The sequence below is a fragment of the Uloborus diversus genome, chromosome 2, assembly GCF_026930045.1.
Source record: "Uloborus diversus isolate 005 chromosome 2, Udiv.v.3.1, whole genome shotgun sequence".
NCBI classification, from domain to species: domain Eukaryota; kingdom Metazoa; phylum Arthropoda; class Arachnida; order Araneae; family Uloboridae; genus Uloborus; species Uloborus diversus.
In genome coordinates this window covers 40,134,779-40,153,079 of record NC_072732.1, presented here as the reverse complement: position 1 = coordinate 40,153,079, position 18,301 = coordinate 40,134,779, and the positions used below count along the sequence as shown (strand labels likewise).

The following is an 18,301-nucleotide window of genomic DNA, read 5'->3' as shown; positions in this document are numbered from 1 at the left end:
GCTCTTAAGATGTTAGAGGTTTTGGTTTGAAAAAAAAAACGAATCGTGCGCGCAAAACGAAAAACCAACATCTGAGAAAACGAGGTTTTAAACAGCAGCAGTTGACAGAAATTTCAGTAGGGCTAGTTTACGTTTTTTACAATTACTCAAAAAGTTTTCGCCGTATGTTAATACATAAGGTATCAAATTGTTTAAAACTAAATTAAGCATAATATATATATATATATATTTTCTTTTTTTCAGAAAATCAAAAATTTTGGAGGTTAAAGGTCCTTAGATCGATACGTAGAACAAAACTAATTGCTTTTCAGTGAAAATGCGTGGAAGCATGCTTAAAATAATAACAATTAAAAAAATGAGAGAAATGAAAGGGAAAAAAAACCAGATTTCCTTTGATGAACTTCCAAAGAAAATTATCTTAAGTGGGGGAAAATGACAAAGTATGAATTTGAAATAAAACAAGACTGCAAAAACTCATTTTTCGAACAGGATATGAATTCTTAGCGACATTTCTCAGGCGGATTCTTATGTTTAATAGAAAAATGAAGCAATAATTCGAAGAAATGCTCCCAAATGGCAGTATTTCGTTCCATAAAAGATCATGGGTAATGAGGAGAGAAAATGTCTTGCATTTCGGTAACCCTATTCACTGACCCGGAGTTTCCGGTTTTCGTCCGAATAATGTCTTTTGGGAATTTCGGGATAGTTCTGGATTTGTTCCGTTATGGCGACAGTCGGTGATCATTTTGTTTACTTGTCTGTGTTTGCAGAGATTATCAATCTAATTTTCTTTCTATTCTGAAGACAATGGCCATGTTGCATAATATATTTACATAAAATGCAGGACTGATATATTAGGAAAGGGTGTTCAGAAGTACTTTCCATGGAATTTCATTTATTATCATTTAGTTATCAGAAATTTCCCCTTAACCATTAGAAACATCTTATTAACCTTTAGAATTTTCCTCCCAGTTGTAAAAAATACCGTTTAGCCATTCGAAATTGAATTCTAATGACATAACGATATGCCAGGGGCGCAACCAGAAAATACTTTTAGGGGAGGGGCACAATTTTTTTTTTCACAACACTCTATCAGCGTTCTCTCTCTCTTTACAGCAATATATATTTATTATTATTATTAATATTATTTAGTAAAATTCCTTAAAATTGTATAAGTTTCGCAATTTATTCAAAAACTGTTGCAAAAACATTAATTGTTCTTATGCCAGAATTGAAATCACGTTAAGAATAAACTTTAAAGTATTTGAAACAACAGTATTGCGGTAAGATGTTCAAACTAATAAATGGAAATCAATACTTGTTATTACTTTGTTTACTATATTAATGAAATAAATCAAAATGCGCACGAATTTTTATCACCAAAAGCTCTAAACTATTCATATTTTTAAGATCATTCAAGAAAAGGGGGAAAAAAGGAACACGTTAAAATGGCATGAAATCACTTAAAAATACAACAAAATAATCAATAAAATCAGTTACACTTGATGAGTCCTAAATATCCACATTGCATGTGTACACTTATAAAATTGTCTTAATTTTCTACAATACAAAGTAAAACCGTCGTTGTTTCTTGGTTTGTTCTTCAATAACTTCATCTGGTTGTACAACTATATCTTTGTTGATACAAAGCTGTGCTAATCCATTTTAGCGTTCTTGCATCATTGTGCTTCTTAAATAGGACTTGAGACGGCGCAATGTTGAAAACGATCGCCCCGCGGTAGCAAAAGAAATAGGCAGTGTTATGAACGATTAGTTCCTAACTACAGAGAAAATAAATGCCGTGAAGGAGAGAGGGGGGAGTTTTAAATGATCTCTCGTCGTCCCTGCTTACTTTGGAACCACTTCGTTTTCTCAAAGCGCGTTAATCTTCGGTCCAATAAAAAAAAAAAAGAGTATTTTTGAAAATTGTTCAAATTAGCGTTCTGGGGGGGGGGCACGGGCCCTGTGCCCTCCCCTCTGGTCATAGGCGATATGCCTATGACCCCTGATTCACTTTTCGTATCTTCATCATACTTTCTAACTCGTATTTCTATCATACTTTCTAACTCGTATTTCTATGTAATAGATCTTTTCCAACATTAGTAGTTGTGGAAAATAAAAATTTAGGATGTATTTAAAATAGAAATGGCAAATTTTGTCAAGGTACGTCAGCCAGTCGTACTCGTTTATAGGTTCTGAACGAAAGAAGGTAGACACAACTAAAACAATTGAAATAATTTATGGAAAAATTTAACAACTCTGACAAATTCCTACCAAAAAAAAAAACACTCGAACAAAATCCTACCAAAAAAAGTAAGTCCCTACTAAATTTTTTACGCAGAGAAATATTGGCCAACATATAAAGAGAGCAAAAATAAATTCCCCAAATTTAGAGAGATAAGAGATTATCACATTATTGAGACGAGTTAAATTCTTCTGTTTCATTAGTGTTAACAGCCCCGATGGGCCCTAGCCTTCTTCAGAATTCCATTCTTTGTCATCCTGTTCTTTAGCTGAGGTTTTCCAACCGGTCACTACTTCCCAGGCAGCCAATCCACTCAAGTTTTGGTCTCCCTAATTTTCGGGTACCAGAAGGTTGATGACGTGATATTTTTATGAATGATGATGTACAATGAAGATATTTTTAGTGCTTCGATTGTCATCCAACCTTAATAGGTGTTCTGCCCTTTTAATCCTTTGTATTGAAATATGCAATCAAGTTAAATTGCCAACACGTATGAAGTATGTACCATGTGCTTTGTTGCAGAACGTCTTGATGCGGTGAAGACGTATAATTACCATCGCTTATAACTTAGTTTTCTTGTGCTCTTGCAGCACGTCTTCATGCGTGTCTTCATGCGCACATACTAACATCACTTATAAATAATGTTCCTTGTTTTTTTTTCCAGCACGTCTTGCTGCGGTGAAGAGATACACATTACCATCACTTATAAATTATTTCCTTATATTGTTTCGGCACGCCTTGATGCGGTGAAGACATACATATTACCATCACTTATAAATTAGTTTCCTTTTTTGTTGTAGCACGTCTTGATGTGGTGATGAAGTACGTATTACCCTCACATATGAACAAATTTCCTTACGTTTTGTTTCAGCACGTCTTGATGCGGTGAAGACGTACATGCGCATGCGCCGTGTCCCCGAGCACCTCCAGAACAAGGTTATTCGCTGGTTCGACTACTTGTGGGTGACTCAGAAGTGTTCGGACGAGGAGCGCTCCGTGGGCTGCCTGCCGGACAAGCTGAAGGCCGAGATCGCCATCCATGTGCACCTAGACACTCTGAAGCGCGTCGAGATCTTCCAGAACACCGAGGCAGGCTTCCTCTGCGAATTGGTGCTCAGGCTCAGACCCGTCCTCTTCAGTCCAGGAGACTACATCTGCAGGAAAGGTATAGCCCGTCGTTTAACTGCCACATAAGCCCGATTTACCCAGGCGCGGATACAGGGCAAGGAGGACAACCAACAAGACCAGGAAACCACGCGATAGTGCAATAATGAACTTTTTTAAAAGAGTAGCAATCGAAAGGGCATTGCAAAACATGTTCTGGACGCATAAATGTTTTGCCCTATTGTCCCCGTTATCAAAATATGAGGTCTTAAAGTATGCATAAATTCTAAGAAAAGTCGCCAAATTTAGCGATTTTTAGTGAGAAATGGAAGAAATCTTCCACACGATTTGTAAATGGATGCAGACGGTGAAATTTCATGATCAATTTCTCGCCATGTCTTCAAATATGACGCTTTTGTCAAAATTTTGGCAGGCTTTAAGACGTTTTATCTCGATAACGGGTGGACGAGTGCAAAAAACTTTTGGGTAAAAAATGTGTCATGATATGCTTTTTAGATTGCCCCGACCTGTTTAAACTTTTTAATTATTATTATTATTCTATTCGTGTGGTTCCTTGGTGAGGGGGCAAATGTGAAGTACCATATGAATAACGAACCAAAACTATATCAACCTCCCCAACCCCCATCTTCTTAGTTTAGAGCATAAACAAGTTTGAGATAGCAAAAAATCAATAACTAATGCTTCATCTTCTGCCAAATTCTGTATCCATGCCTGAACTTGACAATGTACCAACTGCAAATGTTAGTTGACCAGTCGAAATCTTCGCAATGAATCTTTACCTTAGATTTAAACTTTCTTTTTTTAAATATCCTAAAGGATTCTCTATTCTTAATTTAATATTGGCAAAAAATTATTTCATAAGGATTTGGAAGTATTTCATCACATTAATTGCTTCGTACAAGCATATACCGAGAGCCCGGTTACGACATCTAGAGAGTGCAGTTTCAGCCCTGTTTTACGCTCATCAGTCTGGAATAGCCATAACCAAACTTGAAGTAGGTATCCTCCTCAAGGCAGATCTTTCCCTGGTGTGCCAAATTATTTTTTTGCAACGAGTTTGAAGGTAAAGTCAGCTTCAATGAGAACACATCTGTTCCCAGCACAGTTATGGATATTCCAGACTGATGAAACCAGAACAAGGGCGATACTGCAGTGCCTGGATGTTGTAATCGGGTTGTCGGTATGTACTTGCAGTCCTGCCTTAGTTTCGGCTTTGGATGGTTACTCACAGCTGATGGCCTCGGGTTTTTGTGGATGCATTCGTCCAGTGGCTGATTTACCATGCCGCAAAGGGGAAGATTCCCCATGACATAAGGACAATGAAAAGGATTCACAACTGCTCATGAAGAAGTTTTGCGTCAGACAAAGCTCCCCCCCCCCAAAAAGGCATTGCGACGGGCACCCACTGCATTCGTCAGTTTCTTATGGATAAAACTACGATATTATTTTTTTTCTTGCTTATAGTATTAACCATTTTGTCTCAATTAGCAAATACATTCATGCTACATAACTCATACCTATTTTTTAAAGGTGAAGTAGGCAAGGAGATGTACATCGTGAACCGCGGCCGGTTGCAGGTGGTGACAGACAATGGCCGCACGGTGCTGGCAACCCTGCGAGCAGGTAGCTACTTTGGCGAGATCAGCGTCTTGAACATGGGCACGGCAGGCAACCGGCGCACCGCTTCAGTCCGCTCACTCGGATACTCCGATCTATTCTGTCTCTACAAGCACGACATGTGGGACGTACTCAAGGATTATCCGGCCGCACGAGTCCGTCTCGAAGCCATCGCCGTCAAGAGACTGCACAAGTATGAGAAAGAACCCTTACGAAAAGGTGAGGAAATAGGTTGTGTAGTTTCGAATTCTCGGTTTCAAGCCTCTCTTTTAAATTGTATTCTATGCTTCGAAACGACTGTTGGAATATATTTTGAGAAAGCTTACACGTTTTTGATTCACAGGAGAAACATAAAAACATCATTCAAGTCCAATGTTTTTGTCCAAAAAATTTCCTATTCGTCAATTTTTATCTGATGATTGAGGAAATTGGAGAGACATTATTACAGATTATTCTTGATTTTTTTAAATGATGCATAAAGTCTTTTTTCAATATAGTTCTAGGTTGGTGCACAGATTTTATCATTCATTAGGGTAAAATTTATCCCCCCCCCTCTCTTTCCACCCAAAACATTCGACGAGCCTTTGCTCGCAGCAGCAGCTGCTGTTTTTCAGAGCATTTTGGGCGTTGAACCTGATGACACCATTGTTTCTTTTTGGATTTCGATTCTGTAAAACTTCAAAGATGACTTCCAAGAAGACAAGCATCAGCATATAACAAGCACCAACAACATCCATGAATCTCCAGAGGAGGTTAAAGCATTCATATCATGGAATTTTAATGCTTTTCAACAAGCTTTTGTCCGAATTAGGAGCGTAATTTTGACCTGATTTTAAAAAGCTGTTACTCAGCTATTTGAAATAATAGGATGCAGCAATAGTGATTGTGGTTAATAACCCTTCTAGACTGTAACGATGTTCTGACAAAATGGGTCTGCAAGCAGGTCGCATGAAGGAATCAAAATGTGTTTCATTAGTAGAGCATTATGCTGTAGTATAAATGTGAGCTTCTTCAGTTTAGTCATGCAAAGCTCCCAATAACGTCGTCGCTCAGACAACACTAAAAAATAAAAAATAAAAAAAAACCACACCTCACTATGGCGAAAATCAAGAGAAAAATAGTTAAAACTAGCTGCGCTGCCCGGCTTTGCCCAGTCTGCTTTAAATATAAAAATTATGTCAAGTGACGTACATTCAACAATCAGGCTTAAATAAAAGAAAAAAAAAACATCATGCAAAATTTCCCTTCCAAACGGCGATAGGTATCAAAATACTTTTAAGAAAATAAAATGAGAAAGATGCCTTACAAAGGGTAACCATGGAAACACAAAACATAAGTTTAAGAGAAAGATGGAAAAAAACAATGGATTCAAAAAGCGTAACCATGAAGACGCGAAGATAAAATGGTTAAAAACTTGAATGCAGATGAGATTTTTCGAACTTGATTTAAAAAGGGTCATAACTTTTTTTCCTTTTCAGACAGAAGCTTAGTTTTTCGACCATAGGTCGAAATATATCTGGTGTAAAAAATGTCGCTCTATCCAATGGTGTCAAAAAGAAAACTGTGGGACAATTCCTTCGCTTTTTGTGAACTGTGCTAAATTTCAGCGAAATCGGCCGGATAGTTCTCGAGTTTTGCGAGTTTAAACTCACAGACGCTTTTTGGAGAGGCTTCATTTTATACATTTTCATACTATGTAGTAGAGATGCGTGGATTTAGAGGAAAAAAGAACTCTTTTTCAGACGGGCGGGAGCTCCCACAAGCTCCCAAAATGAGCTAACCTAAAGCTATTACTACGAGCAAATACTCAAACATGGAGTCGAATATTATCTTACTGTGTTAAAGAAGCAATTAAATTGCGGTGATTCGGTCTTAGGTACGGGAAAAAAAGTAGTCTTTATCTATGAAAGAATTGGAACCAACGTTTCACTGTTCGGAGAAAATTCCAAACGAAATTTATCCGACCATGTTAGTTGATTCTAATTTACAACCATACAACCAGCTCTAGAAATGAACTCCCTCCATTAAAACCTTTCACTTGCAATACCGGTATACCGAATACCGGTATTGGGAGCGATTTTGCAATTTCGTAATATCGGTATTTGCTGCGGTAGAATACCGGTATTTTCGGTATCAGCTAAAAATAAAAAATGGTTTTTAATTGAAGAGTTTTCAATTTAACTAATTTGATATCTGCTGTTATTTTAAATATAAATTTCTTTTTAAATGCGGCAGTACCAAAATCAATCTTGAAGTAAAAATTTATCTTCAAAAGCTAATTTAGGGAATATCAATGAATAAAAGTAGCGGAAAGATTGCAAAATGATATTTTCGTCCCTAGATGCTGTGATGAATCGTACATTCGTGAGTTTATTTGAACCACGTTTTAATTTTCTCCATTTCTTTGACTTGCCCTCTTGTGGAAATTAATTTTTATTGTAATTACGAAAGTGTTTGTGCTGTGAACAATTTATTCTATCCATCAATTGCTACAATTATGTATGATATTGTTTTTAAATATTTGTCTCGACTGTACTGAATTTTGAGAAAAGCTTTTTCTTGTTCGTATAACAAACAGTAATTTGTTCTCAGCGGAATTGATACGTTGTTCTGTCTCGCTATTCAGCTTTATAACAAACTATATATTATTTATAATGCCTTGAACATTTGGAAATAGGTAAGGCGTAATCAGTTGGAACATATTTTCAGCTATTTACATAGACTCGACGTGACTTGATTCTCTTAACGCCTAGTGGCGCATGAGGCCGCTAGCGTGGCATTTTATCCCGACCGGTTTAATGCCGCCTTCCTGGCACTCCCCCAGCTTGGCCAACCAAAGACATTTCTTTCTTGTATGGCGATCTGACGCCAGGTTAGTTTTGGACGCCCGCGCTTCCTCTTGCCATCTTGGGTCCACGTGAGAGCAGTTCTTGTAGCTATTTACATTAATTGTAAATAATTTCGAAAAGTAAACGAAAGAAAAAAAAAAAAACCCTAACAAGATTGAATTAATTGTAAATTTCAAAGGAAAGGGTTAATAAAAAGCAAACACATACCTATTCTAAACAAGAGGAAATCTTTGAAGATTATGTAAATGCTGGAAAAGAATTTTCGCCCAAAGAACAGCTACAATTAGTTATAAATAATAATGATGAAAAAAAAAACTACCCACAATACAAAAGAAACACCAAACCCTGTTGAAAAGTTAAAGGCCGAATTATTTGAAAAAGAAGGATTTCTAAGCAACTACAGGAGGTGTATCGCGCATCATTAACAGTACCACCGGTCCGAGTGAATTCGGAAAGAATATTTTCAACTGCAGGAAATTCGTTCCCTAATGAGTTCCAAATTGATGCAATATGTTATTTGCTATTATTTTGATTTTTTGTTCTGATATTCGTTCCGTCATTTTATATTTGTTCACAATAAGTAAAGAACGCACTTTTTGCACACAATAATAAAATATGGCAACGAAACATTATATATTTGAAAGTTTTTTTGGGAAATTTCCAAAACCGGTATTAATACCGGTATTCCGGTATCACGTTAAAAAATACCGAATACCAGTATTGCATTTTTGATCCAGTATTGCAATCCCTACTTGCACAACTAATTGAATCTTCAATCTCTCTTTTTTTGATGGTCTCCTGACATAAAACATCTCATATTCTGGAATATTCTCTTAGTTAATGAAACTTGGCATAAAGACCTGGCTGGTTTTTTTATTCAAAAGATATTCTCTTTATCTTTGAGAAAGTTTAAATTTAATATATTATTTTTTGATATTTTTGATCATTATTTATAACTAGAAAATCGCCCGTCAAGATATGAGGAGTGAAATCTGCTTCTACATTTGAACGAAGCCATTGCCTGTTTGGTGATATTTTGATACTTGAAATTGTAACCCTAACTCCAGTGGATTAACCCTAAACTCCAGTAGATAGCGTTCAATGCTGATCACTTTTTCGTTTCTTCATTCCCCTGAAATGACACAGTCTTACCAGTAAAACAGTTCAGTTGCCAGATCGAGTTCAGCCTTGTCAAAATAAAGCCTTTCCCTGCATGTTAAACATTACCAAAACACATTATGAAATTATCATGCCGTAGCGCGAGTTTCATTGTTGATGACGTCAGAAGCGTTACTTGATTATTGGCTATTATATATATGAGGATGAGATCTGGAAAGCAAACATGTTAAAATTATTAACTTTTGATTTCTTGAATATATTGAATTATTATTATGTTTTGTATTTTAGAAAAACAGTACTGAATGTTAAAACATCAATCACGCTAATATTCTACTATTCAAATTTCCAAAATAAAAGCGATAAATGCGTCACAAGATCAATGAATCTATTTCGAATAATTCAACGGACATTCGTGTCTTCCTCTCTTAAATTAACAAATGAATTCTGTCATTCTATTCCAGCTACTTTACGATGCCCAAACAAGAAACTAGACAGCGATGAAAGAATTTTCGAATGAATTTGAAAAGTCCTGATTTTGCGAAGGAAAGATTTGACTTTTAAACAGAGAAAACAAAGTGCAAACTAAAAGTTGCTGACAGTTGTGTGATTATTTAAATTTTGCTCTTAAGTAGCTTAAATTGTCTCACATATGGTTAGCCCTTTGTTTTGTTCGAGCTTCGACAGTTCTGAAACTAATGTATGACGTAATTAGTGCACTTTAAGTCGCTAAAAATTCTTTTTAAAAATATGAGACCATTTTTCATTTCGCTAGAGAATGGACTTTTTCAAAAGTTTTAAGTGGCAGTTTTTATTGCATTTTCTTTTATATTTCAAAGTGACTTTCGTTAAAGGAACAAACATAAATAATATTACTCGTTAAGAGAATGTAGAATAAGTGGTCTTTGAAAGAGAGATGTTTTTGAGATTGCACACGTTACGCCACTTTTTACTTCCTTTTACAAAAAAGAAGTGATGTATTCGCGAAAAAAAATTCAACCAAAAATCGGCCTTAATTTCCATTTTGCTCACCCCCAAATGAATGTTGAGTTTTTTTTTTTTTTCAACCCAACTACACGTGGATATGTGCCTAGGAACGTACAGACACCCGAAATATCCATTTTGACGATCCCCGAGTTAATTACAGCGAGTTTTCTCGTGACGTCTGTATGTACGTATGTATGTGCATATGTGTGTATGTATGTCGCATAACTCAAGAACGGGATGTCCTTGAAATTTGAAATTTGGTACGTAAACTCCTAGTGGGGTCTAGTTGTGCACCTTCCTTTTTGGTTGCATTCGGATGCTCCAAAGGGGGTCTTTTGCCCCTTTTTGGAGGGAAATCATTGTTAATTTCGATGTAATCTCAAGTGGTGTTATAATTTGGCGGACACTTGGCGATCTATCGCCAGTCTTTTGGTCGCCAAGTTTTGTCGCTAACTTGTCGACAAATTTGGTGATTTTTTTTTAAATCTGATTTTAATTTGGTCACTGTTGGTGATATTTAGAGAGTAAACTATTGAATCACATTAAAACTGCAATAATGAGAAAATGACATTAAATTGGAGTAAAAGGAAGTCATGTGATGCACACATCAGCTCGTTTCAATTTGTTAGGACGTTATGTTCATCCTCATCATTTTAGCTTTTCCTCTCACTCTTTGAAATTTTATTGAAACGGCCATAGTTTCGGAAAGTTGTCAGTATTTTAGAGAAACTAATATTTTCTCGTGTCTTTCCATGAACAAGCTATTGCTTACTAGAAACAAGCAATTTGCATCTAAGAATCGTTTGGATATAATTACCATAAATAAGCGAGTTTTAACTCAGAAACCGTTTAAAGACCATGAAAAAAAATCATTAATTATATTTTCCTCATTTTTTTGAGAAAGAATCTTAACATTAGGAAAGTAATTAAAATTGTAATAATATTTATTATTCTTGTTATTATTTTTTTAAAAATACATAGTATTTTAATTTTGAAAATATCTCAAAAGTTTTCAACGCGTCTTAATATTTGCATTCATATTACTTTTTAATTTAAGATAACATGTAATAAGTGCCAATTATTACCCAAATATTTCTGAATTTAATTGTAAACTAATTGTAAACTAATTTTGGAAAATCTTTTCACACTTGCATCTTTAGTTACCATTAATAGACACATAAGCTCCAGTAATTCACACAAAATCTACTGAACCAATTTTCACAAACATAACATCAGAATCAGGGGTACCCCAAACTAAAATTTTTGGGAAGGGTAAATCTTTAATTTATCTAATAAAACTCCAATTTTACCGAATGATAAAATACGAACATGTACACATATCATACATACATTACATCTAATGTGAAGGAAACCTAGGTATCGTTATTTTTTTTTAATTAAAAAAAGGAAAAAGAATATCAGTGTTGCAATATTGTCATCAAATTTCCTGAATCATCGGAAAAATTTTCCGAATAAGGAAATTTTTGGAAGGTCACTGTGACCTCTATCGGGAAACTCCTGCATAACATACATGTTATTTACTGAGTCATTTAATAGTTGAACTCTCTTAATACGATTACGTTTAATACGAAATCACAGCTAAAACGAGCATTTTATTCGTTAAATAAGGTTTGCTATCTTATTACACTAAACATTTCACGTGTAATACGTACATTAAATTGAAAGTCTTGGCTAAGACGAACAAAAATTTATGACCTCTTTACCTAAAATGTTCGATGTTGAATACTGAAACTTTATTTTTAGAAATTATTCATCATTTTGTTATGTAGTAGAACTCCCATTGTGTATCTAGAAGAAAATATTAAATATTTTTCATAGAAGATACCGCCCACACATTATCTGTATACATTTCAATTTACTCGGAGATAAAACTGTTCATCTTTCATTGCAAGTTACTACCTATTCCACGATTGTGGATTGCCATCATCCTTATTCAATATTTTTCAAAAACATTCATTTATAAGAAATAAGTGATTTTTTTCTGAACATGCTAATAGTTAGATTACAATGTGTGTATTTGTAGTTGTATTTTTTAAACATAGGTAAGAATTTCTTCGTTTTTTTCACATTATCATTTATTTACGGTTGTTACGAATAACGGCTAATACGAACAAATTCGTGGATTTTTGACATTTTATATTAACAGAGTTTAACTGTACTTTTATGAGCAAAACATACTCATACTCTTACGTCAAGTTTATGGTCCTTAAACAATTAACTTAAAAATATTTAATTTCAATAACTTGTTTGGTAGTAGTCTTTAGCTAATTTATTTGATGCTTTGACCTTCATTATATTGATGCTTAAACCTTAATTATATTTATGCTTTGATTTGCATTATATTGATTGTTGACCTGCACTATACTGATGCTTCGACCCGCATCATATTGACGCAGTTTGTCAAGAAGTCACTCCTCATTTTCTTATGGAAAATTTAAATGATAGAAAGATCTTGCAAATGATCTACACGAATGAAAAGGTTTTCGTATTGAATCTTTTTATTCACCTTAATTTTACGTAGTCAAAAGGTGTGAAACGTTTGATGCAATATATATTATTACAGCATCAAGCATCAAAAACATTTAAAGTCTTACGTCAATTTCTTCCGTAATTATTCCAATAATGACTCCTAATAATATATGACTCATCATAATATACAATCTCATAAATGAAAGAGTGATGACTCCAACTCCCGGTACGGTCACAGTTACTCAAAGCATTACTAATCGCAAACGTTTTCGCTCATTTTTTCATAATCTTGATGACATGTATCCGAGACATTCTTCGCGCGCTTTATGTCCATTTGAGGAAGCTATTCATCACTTTTGGCTCATCGGAGCTGTATTAAAGACGGGAAGTTCACATTCGCTTTGATATCTCCTTCATTTTATGACCTTTCCTCATACGGAACCATTCATTTGATGCCACCTATGGATGACAAATTGAGTTTCTTCTAGATATCGTACTGAGTTCCAATGATTATCTTAATTTGTCTACGTCATACGTAATGCCCGAGTTCAAAAGTGCAATAAAGCATCTAAATATAGATAATTTCGTGTTAAAATTTTAAATTGTTATAGCATTAAAAAAGGATCGTTATTTCAGCTACGATTAACGTCACGGCATTCAGCTAGTTTTTTTTTAAACCTAAGGGTGAAGTTAAAGGGTTACTTATTCGCGAGGAACCTTATATCCTTTTACCATAGGTCAAATCTTGAAATATATAAATAACTGTAGATTACTTTATCAGTTTTTAAATATTTTGTTTGACCGCGAAGTTCACAGATGAAAAACAGTTTCACCGAAAGAAGTTTATTTGAAAATGGCAACAAAACATTTATTCGATTTCTTGAATTTTCATCAATTACAAACATTGTTCCTTATATTTTTTACACTACATCTTTCCATTATCACAGTTTTCAAGTTTGTATTCCTCTAAACATTTTTATGGGTTATGTATATTGATACTTGTAACATTAGAAATCATTGTTGTTGAATATTAAAAATCATCTGTTCTTCTTCAATACAGGAGCGAATAAAACAAACAGATTTTAAAAAGAATTAGTTCTCAAAATTTTGGCAGAATTGGATTAATAATATTTTAACCTCAAAAATGTCTTTTTTGCAGGTAAGCCTATTTTAATACGAGTAAAGTTGGTGAGCCATACGTGGTCACAGTTAAGTTTTGCTGATTTTTTACAATTTCGGATTAGTTGTATTTGGCTGAATTTTTATGTTTTATTTTACTCTTATCAATAACACATATATTAAGTGTTTTTTTTTCTTTTGAAAGATAAAATTTTACTATTTTTATAATACAGTTTCAAAATTGTAGCTTGTGGATAACCTTTGGAGCATAGTGTTCCAACGACGGCACATGTGTTGAAATCACTTGTAAGGTGCGAAAACATTATCAGATGTCTGTTTTTACTTCCAGAAAAAAAAAGGAAAATTAAATTAAAAAATAAAAATAATTGCGAGGAAGAAAAATTACAATAAACAAGTTGCAAATTTGTTGCAAACTTGGTGACTGAACTTGGCGAAAAAAAGCTTGGCGATATATCGCCAAGTGTTTGCCAAAGTCTAACACTACAAAGTTTGCATTGAAATCAACAATGATTTCCCCCAAAAAAGGTTAAAAGACCCCTTTGGAACATCCGATTGCAACCAAAAGAGGAGGCGCACAACTAGAATCCACTAGGAATCTTCGCACCAAATTTCAATTTTCTAGGACATATCGTTTTTGAGTTATGCGAGATACATACGCACATACATACGTACATACGGACGTCACGAGAAAACTCGTTATTAATTCGGAGATCGTCAAAATGGATATTTCGGGTGTCTATACGTTCTTAGGCATATATCCACGCGCGGTCGGGTTGACAAAAAAAAAACTCAATATTCATTTGGGGGCGAGCAAAATGGAAATTAAGGCCGAGTTTTGGGTGAAATTTTTTTCGCAAATACAATACTTCCTTTGCTTCGTAAAAGGAAGTAAGAAACAAAAAAACTAACCGTAAAAGTTTAGATCTAGATTCTATTGAGGGAACTATTACTTCAGATGGAGGTTTTTTTTTTTCATTTTCTACAGCATGCTGGACAATGTTTTGTTCGTAAACATAATATAGTTTAATCAATGTTGCTGGGTAACTTGATCTTTAAAATCTGAATTGCGACAGTAATTTATAGTATATATATATATTTTTTTAATTATTAGAAATGGATTCATAAAAAAATGTGCAACATGTAGCTAAGTTTGCTCTAATGACGACGATGATTTATTAGATTCTTTTTCAGGTTTAAATTTATAATTGGAAAACAAGAAAACCAGAATTAAGAATTGAAGCTCGAAATTCAATGGGAAATAAGAATCGTTTATGGACAGGAATTTAAAAAAAAAAAACAATTCAAACGTGGTACACTAAGAGTTTGAACATCATTAACTGAAAGTTTTGTGCTTAAACTTTACACTGAATATTTAAAATAAATAAATAAAATTGCGTCTTTACCAAAAGATTATCAATTCTTGAGTTATCCATTCTCATTTATTGTGTTTAAAGCTTAGCCTCACTTATTTAAGAATTTAACTTTCGTTATAGTCGGTGCTTAGTTTGCAAGTTTACGAGTTTCATTTTTTTTAATATTCCTTAAAAATTAACTTTTTCATGCTCAGCACTAATTCACTGTTATTTTCTCAAAAATATAAGTTCCGAGAAATATACTGCAACCACCTTTTTTTCTTCACTTTTTTTTTTATAGAAATTAGACACTTATGGGATTTACACTAAACAGTTAAACTTGTTGGAACTTCCTGTAACAGTTGGAAGCCAATGAAGTATTATTTACGTTTTTAATTAATTGTTTGAATTGAACTTAACTGTTGCTGTAAACAATGCAGACATTACGGATGCACTATAGCTATGAATGTAAAAAAATGCAACAAATAAAAATGCTGATTTTAAATAAGTGAAGTTAATTCTTATTTGACATTTTATGAGCTTAATTAAGCAACAAAGGAGGAAACTTTAGTTTACTAATTAGAAGGAAAATGCACTTGTTTCGAATACCAAGAAGATAGAAGCATCGTGAAAAAACTACAGCTTTATGCTAATTTTAAAATAGAGCTCTTATCTTAAAGAATATTAAATGAAGGCCAATTAACCGCATTTCTGAAATAATGGCATCATAGTTAAAACTGAAAAAAAAAATCTTCCCACTTGTAGCCATTTTATTTGTTTTTTAATTTCAGAAAAAATTACCTGATGTCTACTAACTTTGAGAAGAGAAGCTAAGTTTTATGGTGCAATAAAAAGCATTTGCGAAATCAAAATTTTCTTCTCGTCTGAAAAATGGAACAATTTACAAACACAGCTTTGAAAAACTTAAACTTAGGAACTATTTTTTTTTACATACAAAATCTTCAAAATAAAATTATTCAAACAACCAATAATATAACAAAAAGGAAATGATTAATTCCTCCGAAACTACTGAACAAGCAGACTTTACCCTATATAAACACCAATTTTGTAATATAGGTAATCAATTGGATGGGCTGCGTGAAATATTTTTTTCATTGTCTAAAACAATTAGCTCAGAACAAAACATGTATCTTTGACGTCAGAAGAAAAATATTTGTGTATGCAACAAACAACATCAAATTTATTCTGCAAAATATTTAGGTTCTAGCAAATTCCTAGAATCAAAGCTTTTTAATAATAAAATTTTCAAAGGCAGTGTTTCAACTGGTTAGCGTTGAAACACAGCGTTTGAAAAAGTTGAAACTCTGAGCCTTAAAAATAAAACGTTAAGCAGAATCTCGGCAAAAAAAATTTAATAAATGCAAAATTTTCGAAATCTAGTTCGCATAAAGCCCTTACAGTTTATTTTTGAGCTACAACTTTTTAAACTGTCCCATACTTGTTTTAATTTCCTTCTTCTTTTTTTTTGTGTGTGTGTATGTGTGTGTGTGTGTGTGTGTTTGTTGGCATAAAACATAAGAAACACTATCGAAGTTAGTGTTACTAAAGAAATGTAAAGTTATTTATCAAAAATAAAAAAAAGTATTATTAAATCAATTTTAAGTGAATTGTTGATCTGATTCATAGTTATCCAATCATTTAGGGTAACTTTGATCCGCGCCAGAAATGGGATGCAAAATAAATTATATCAATAAAATTAAAATTTAAAGCATAAAAATAAATAAATAACATTTCTAAATGCTTAAAAATCCTCCCTTTGTACTTTACAGCATCACAAGATTTCTATCTTTGATAGAACAACTTCAAAAATATATTACAAACAGTAATTTTAGAGTTAATTAATAATGCAATGAACTTTGTAAAATATTGCGTCCCTTTTTCTTTCTTTTTTTTTTAACTAAAGAGTAGAGAACTTCTTTTGTGAACTTGGCAGGAGAGCTGACTCTGGGCAGTTCTAGTTATACGAAAAAAAAGCTTGAAGTTTTGCAAAGTTAGCCAGTATGCTTCAAAGTTAACCTTTCTTTCTAAATAAAGTTAGAAATTTTTTTTTACTTTTTTTTTTGAAAATGCGAAATATTTTGAAATAGCACTAATTTCTGAAACACTGATGTGCGTTTTCTATTTTCAGTTGCGATGGGCCGCTGTCGGAGCACACCAGGTTTGGTAGAATCCAAAGGGAGAATTCGACTCGAAGACATGGACATCGGCCCCGCACCATATAACGTAGAACCTTCCTCTATCTCTGCAGCCACACTATTCGACGACATGGCGGACAATGAGACTCACTCGTCGCACCACGACACAGAACGTCGCAGCACCAGTAGCAGCAACACCAACTTCGGTGACGCCGGTGGAATCCCAATGGAACCGATCTCGAACATCAGCCAGAAGGTGTCGGAAATGCAGAAAGCATCTCAGAGGCGGACATCTTTGGGCGCAACTTTGATAGGCACAAACAACAACACACAGAAGAGGCTTTTGCCACCACCTCCTGCCAAAGTTCTGAAGCCAGCACCCTCATACCAATCCTTGTACTCATTGTCCACGAACACCAGACCCATATCGCCTTATCAAAACACCACAGACAGCCCTTTCATCATGGACAAGAACATTGTCCAGTTTCCTTTCGGGAGGATACCCCCAGAACCATCTCAAGAAGCTTTACTCGCCGAAATAAAGAGACTCAGGGAACGGCTTGTTACGCTGGAGGCTGACAATGCTTCTATGAGTCTGAAACTCAGCCAACAGCAGTGGGAAGTTCAGAACAGATTGGCCGAAATAGAACTGCATATTTGCTCGACTGGTAGCGGCCAAGGTCCACCAGGGCCGACATCAAATAGCAGTGGCAGCGGGGACGATTTCGAACGAAATAGAGAATCCATAATTTAGATGCCGTGTTGCCAACGGAATTTAAAAGTTTTGGTTTTTTTCATAACTACACCCTAAAGTGCTCAAATTAAAAATTTTTAACATTTATTAAATTGTTTATTAAATGTGGTGCAGGAAATTGGGAAGTTACTTGCAGGATTTACTGTGCATAATTTCAAATGGTTAAGGGTCAAGATTTTTATCTATGCATTTCCGTTAGCAAATGTAATAATTTCGTCCGATGCCAGAAAAACCAAAAAATTATTTTGCTGTTAAAAAACAAATTGAACTTTTCGCTCTAAAGAAGTCTAAAAGGATAGAATAATTTTTAAAAACTATGTTTGAATAGCATTTGAGAGCTGTTTCTGTTATGAAGTCTTTTTTATCCAGATTATGGTTTTTGTTCTTATAAATTTTTACTATGGAATCGTAGTTTCTAAAACACAACAAAAGAATTCGTATAGAGTATTTATTGATTGTTACCAATATAA

At 34.2% G+C, this 18,301-nt stretch overlaps 1 protein-coding gene across 1 annotated transcript in view; it reads left to right on the top strand.

Annotated features, from left to right (window-relative positions):
• LOC129216987 (cyclic nucleotide-gated channel rod photoreceptor subunit alpha-like) overlaps nucleotides 1-17,836 on the top strand; it is an 83,276-nt gene extending 65,440 nt beyond the window's left edge. The window contains exons 2-4 of the mRNA XM_054851211.1: nucleotides 3,117-3,410; nucleotides 4,901-5,206; nucleotides 17,071-17,836. Of these exons, the coding sequence (XP_054707186.1) occupies nucleotides 3,117-3,410; nucleotides 4,901-5,206; nucleotides 17,071-17,831 (1,361 nt within the window). The 3' untranslated portion in view covers nucleotides 17,832-17,836. The remainder of the gene's footprint in view (nucleotides 1-3,116; nucleotides 3,411-4,900; nucleotides 5,207-17,070) is intronic.
• The last annotated feature ends 465 nt before the right edge of the window (nucleotides 17,837-18,301 follow it).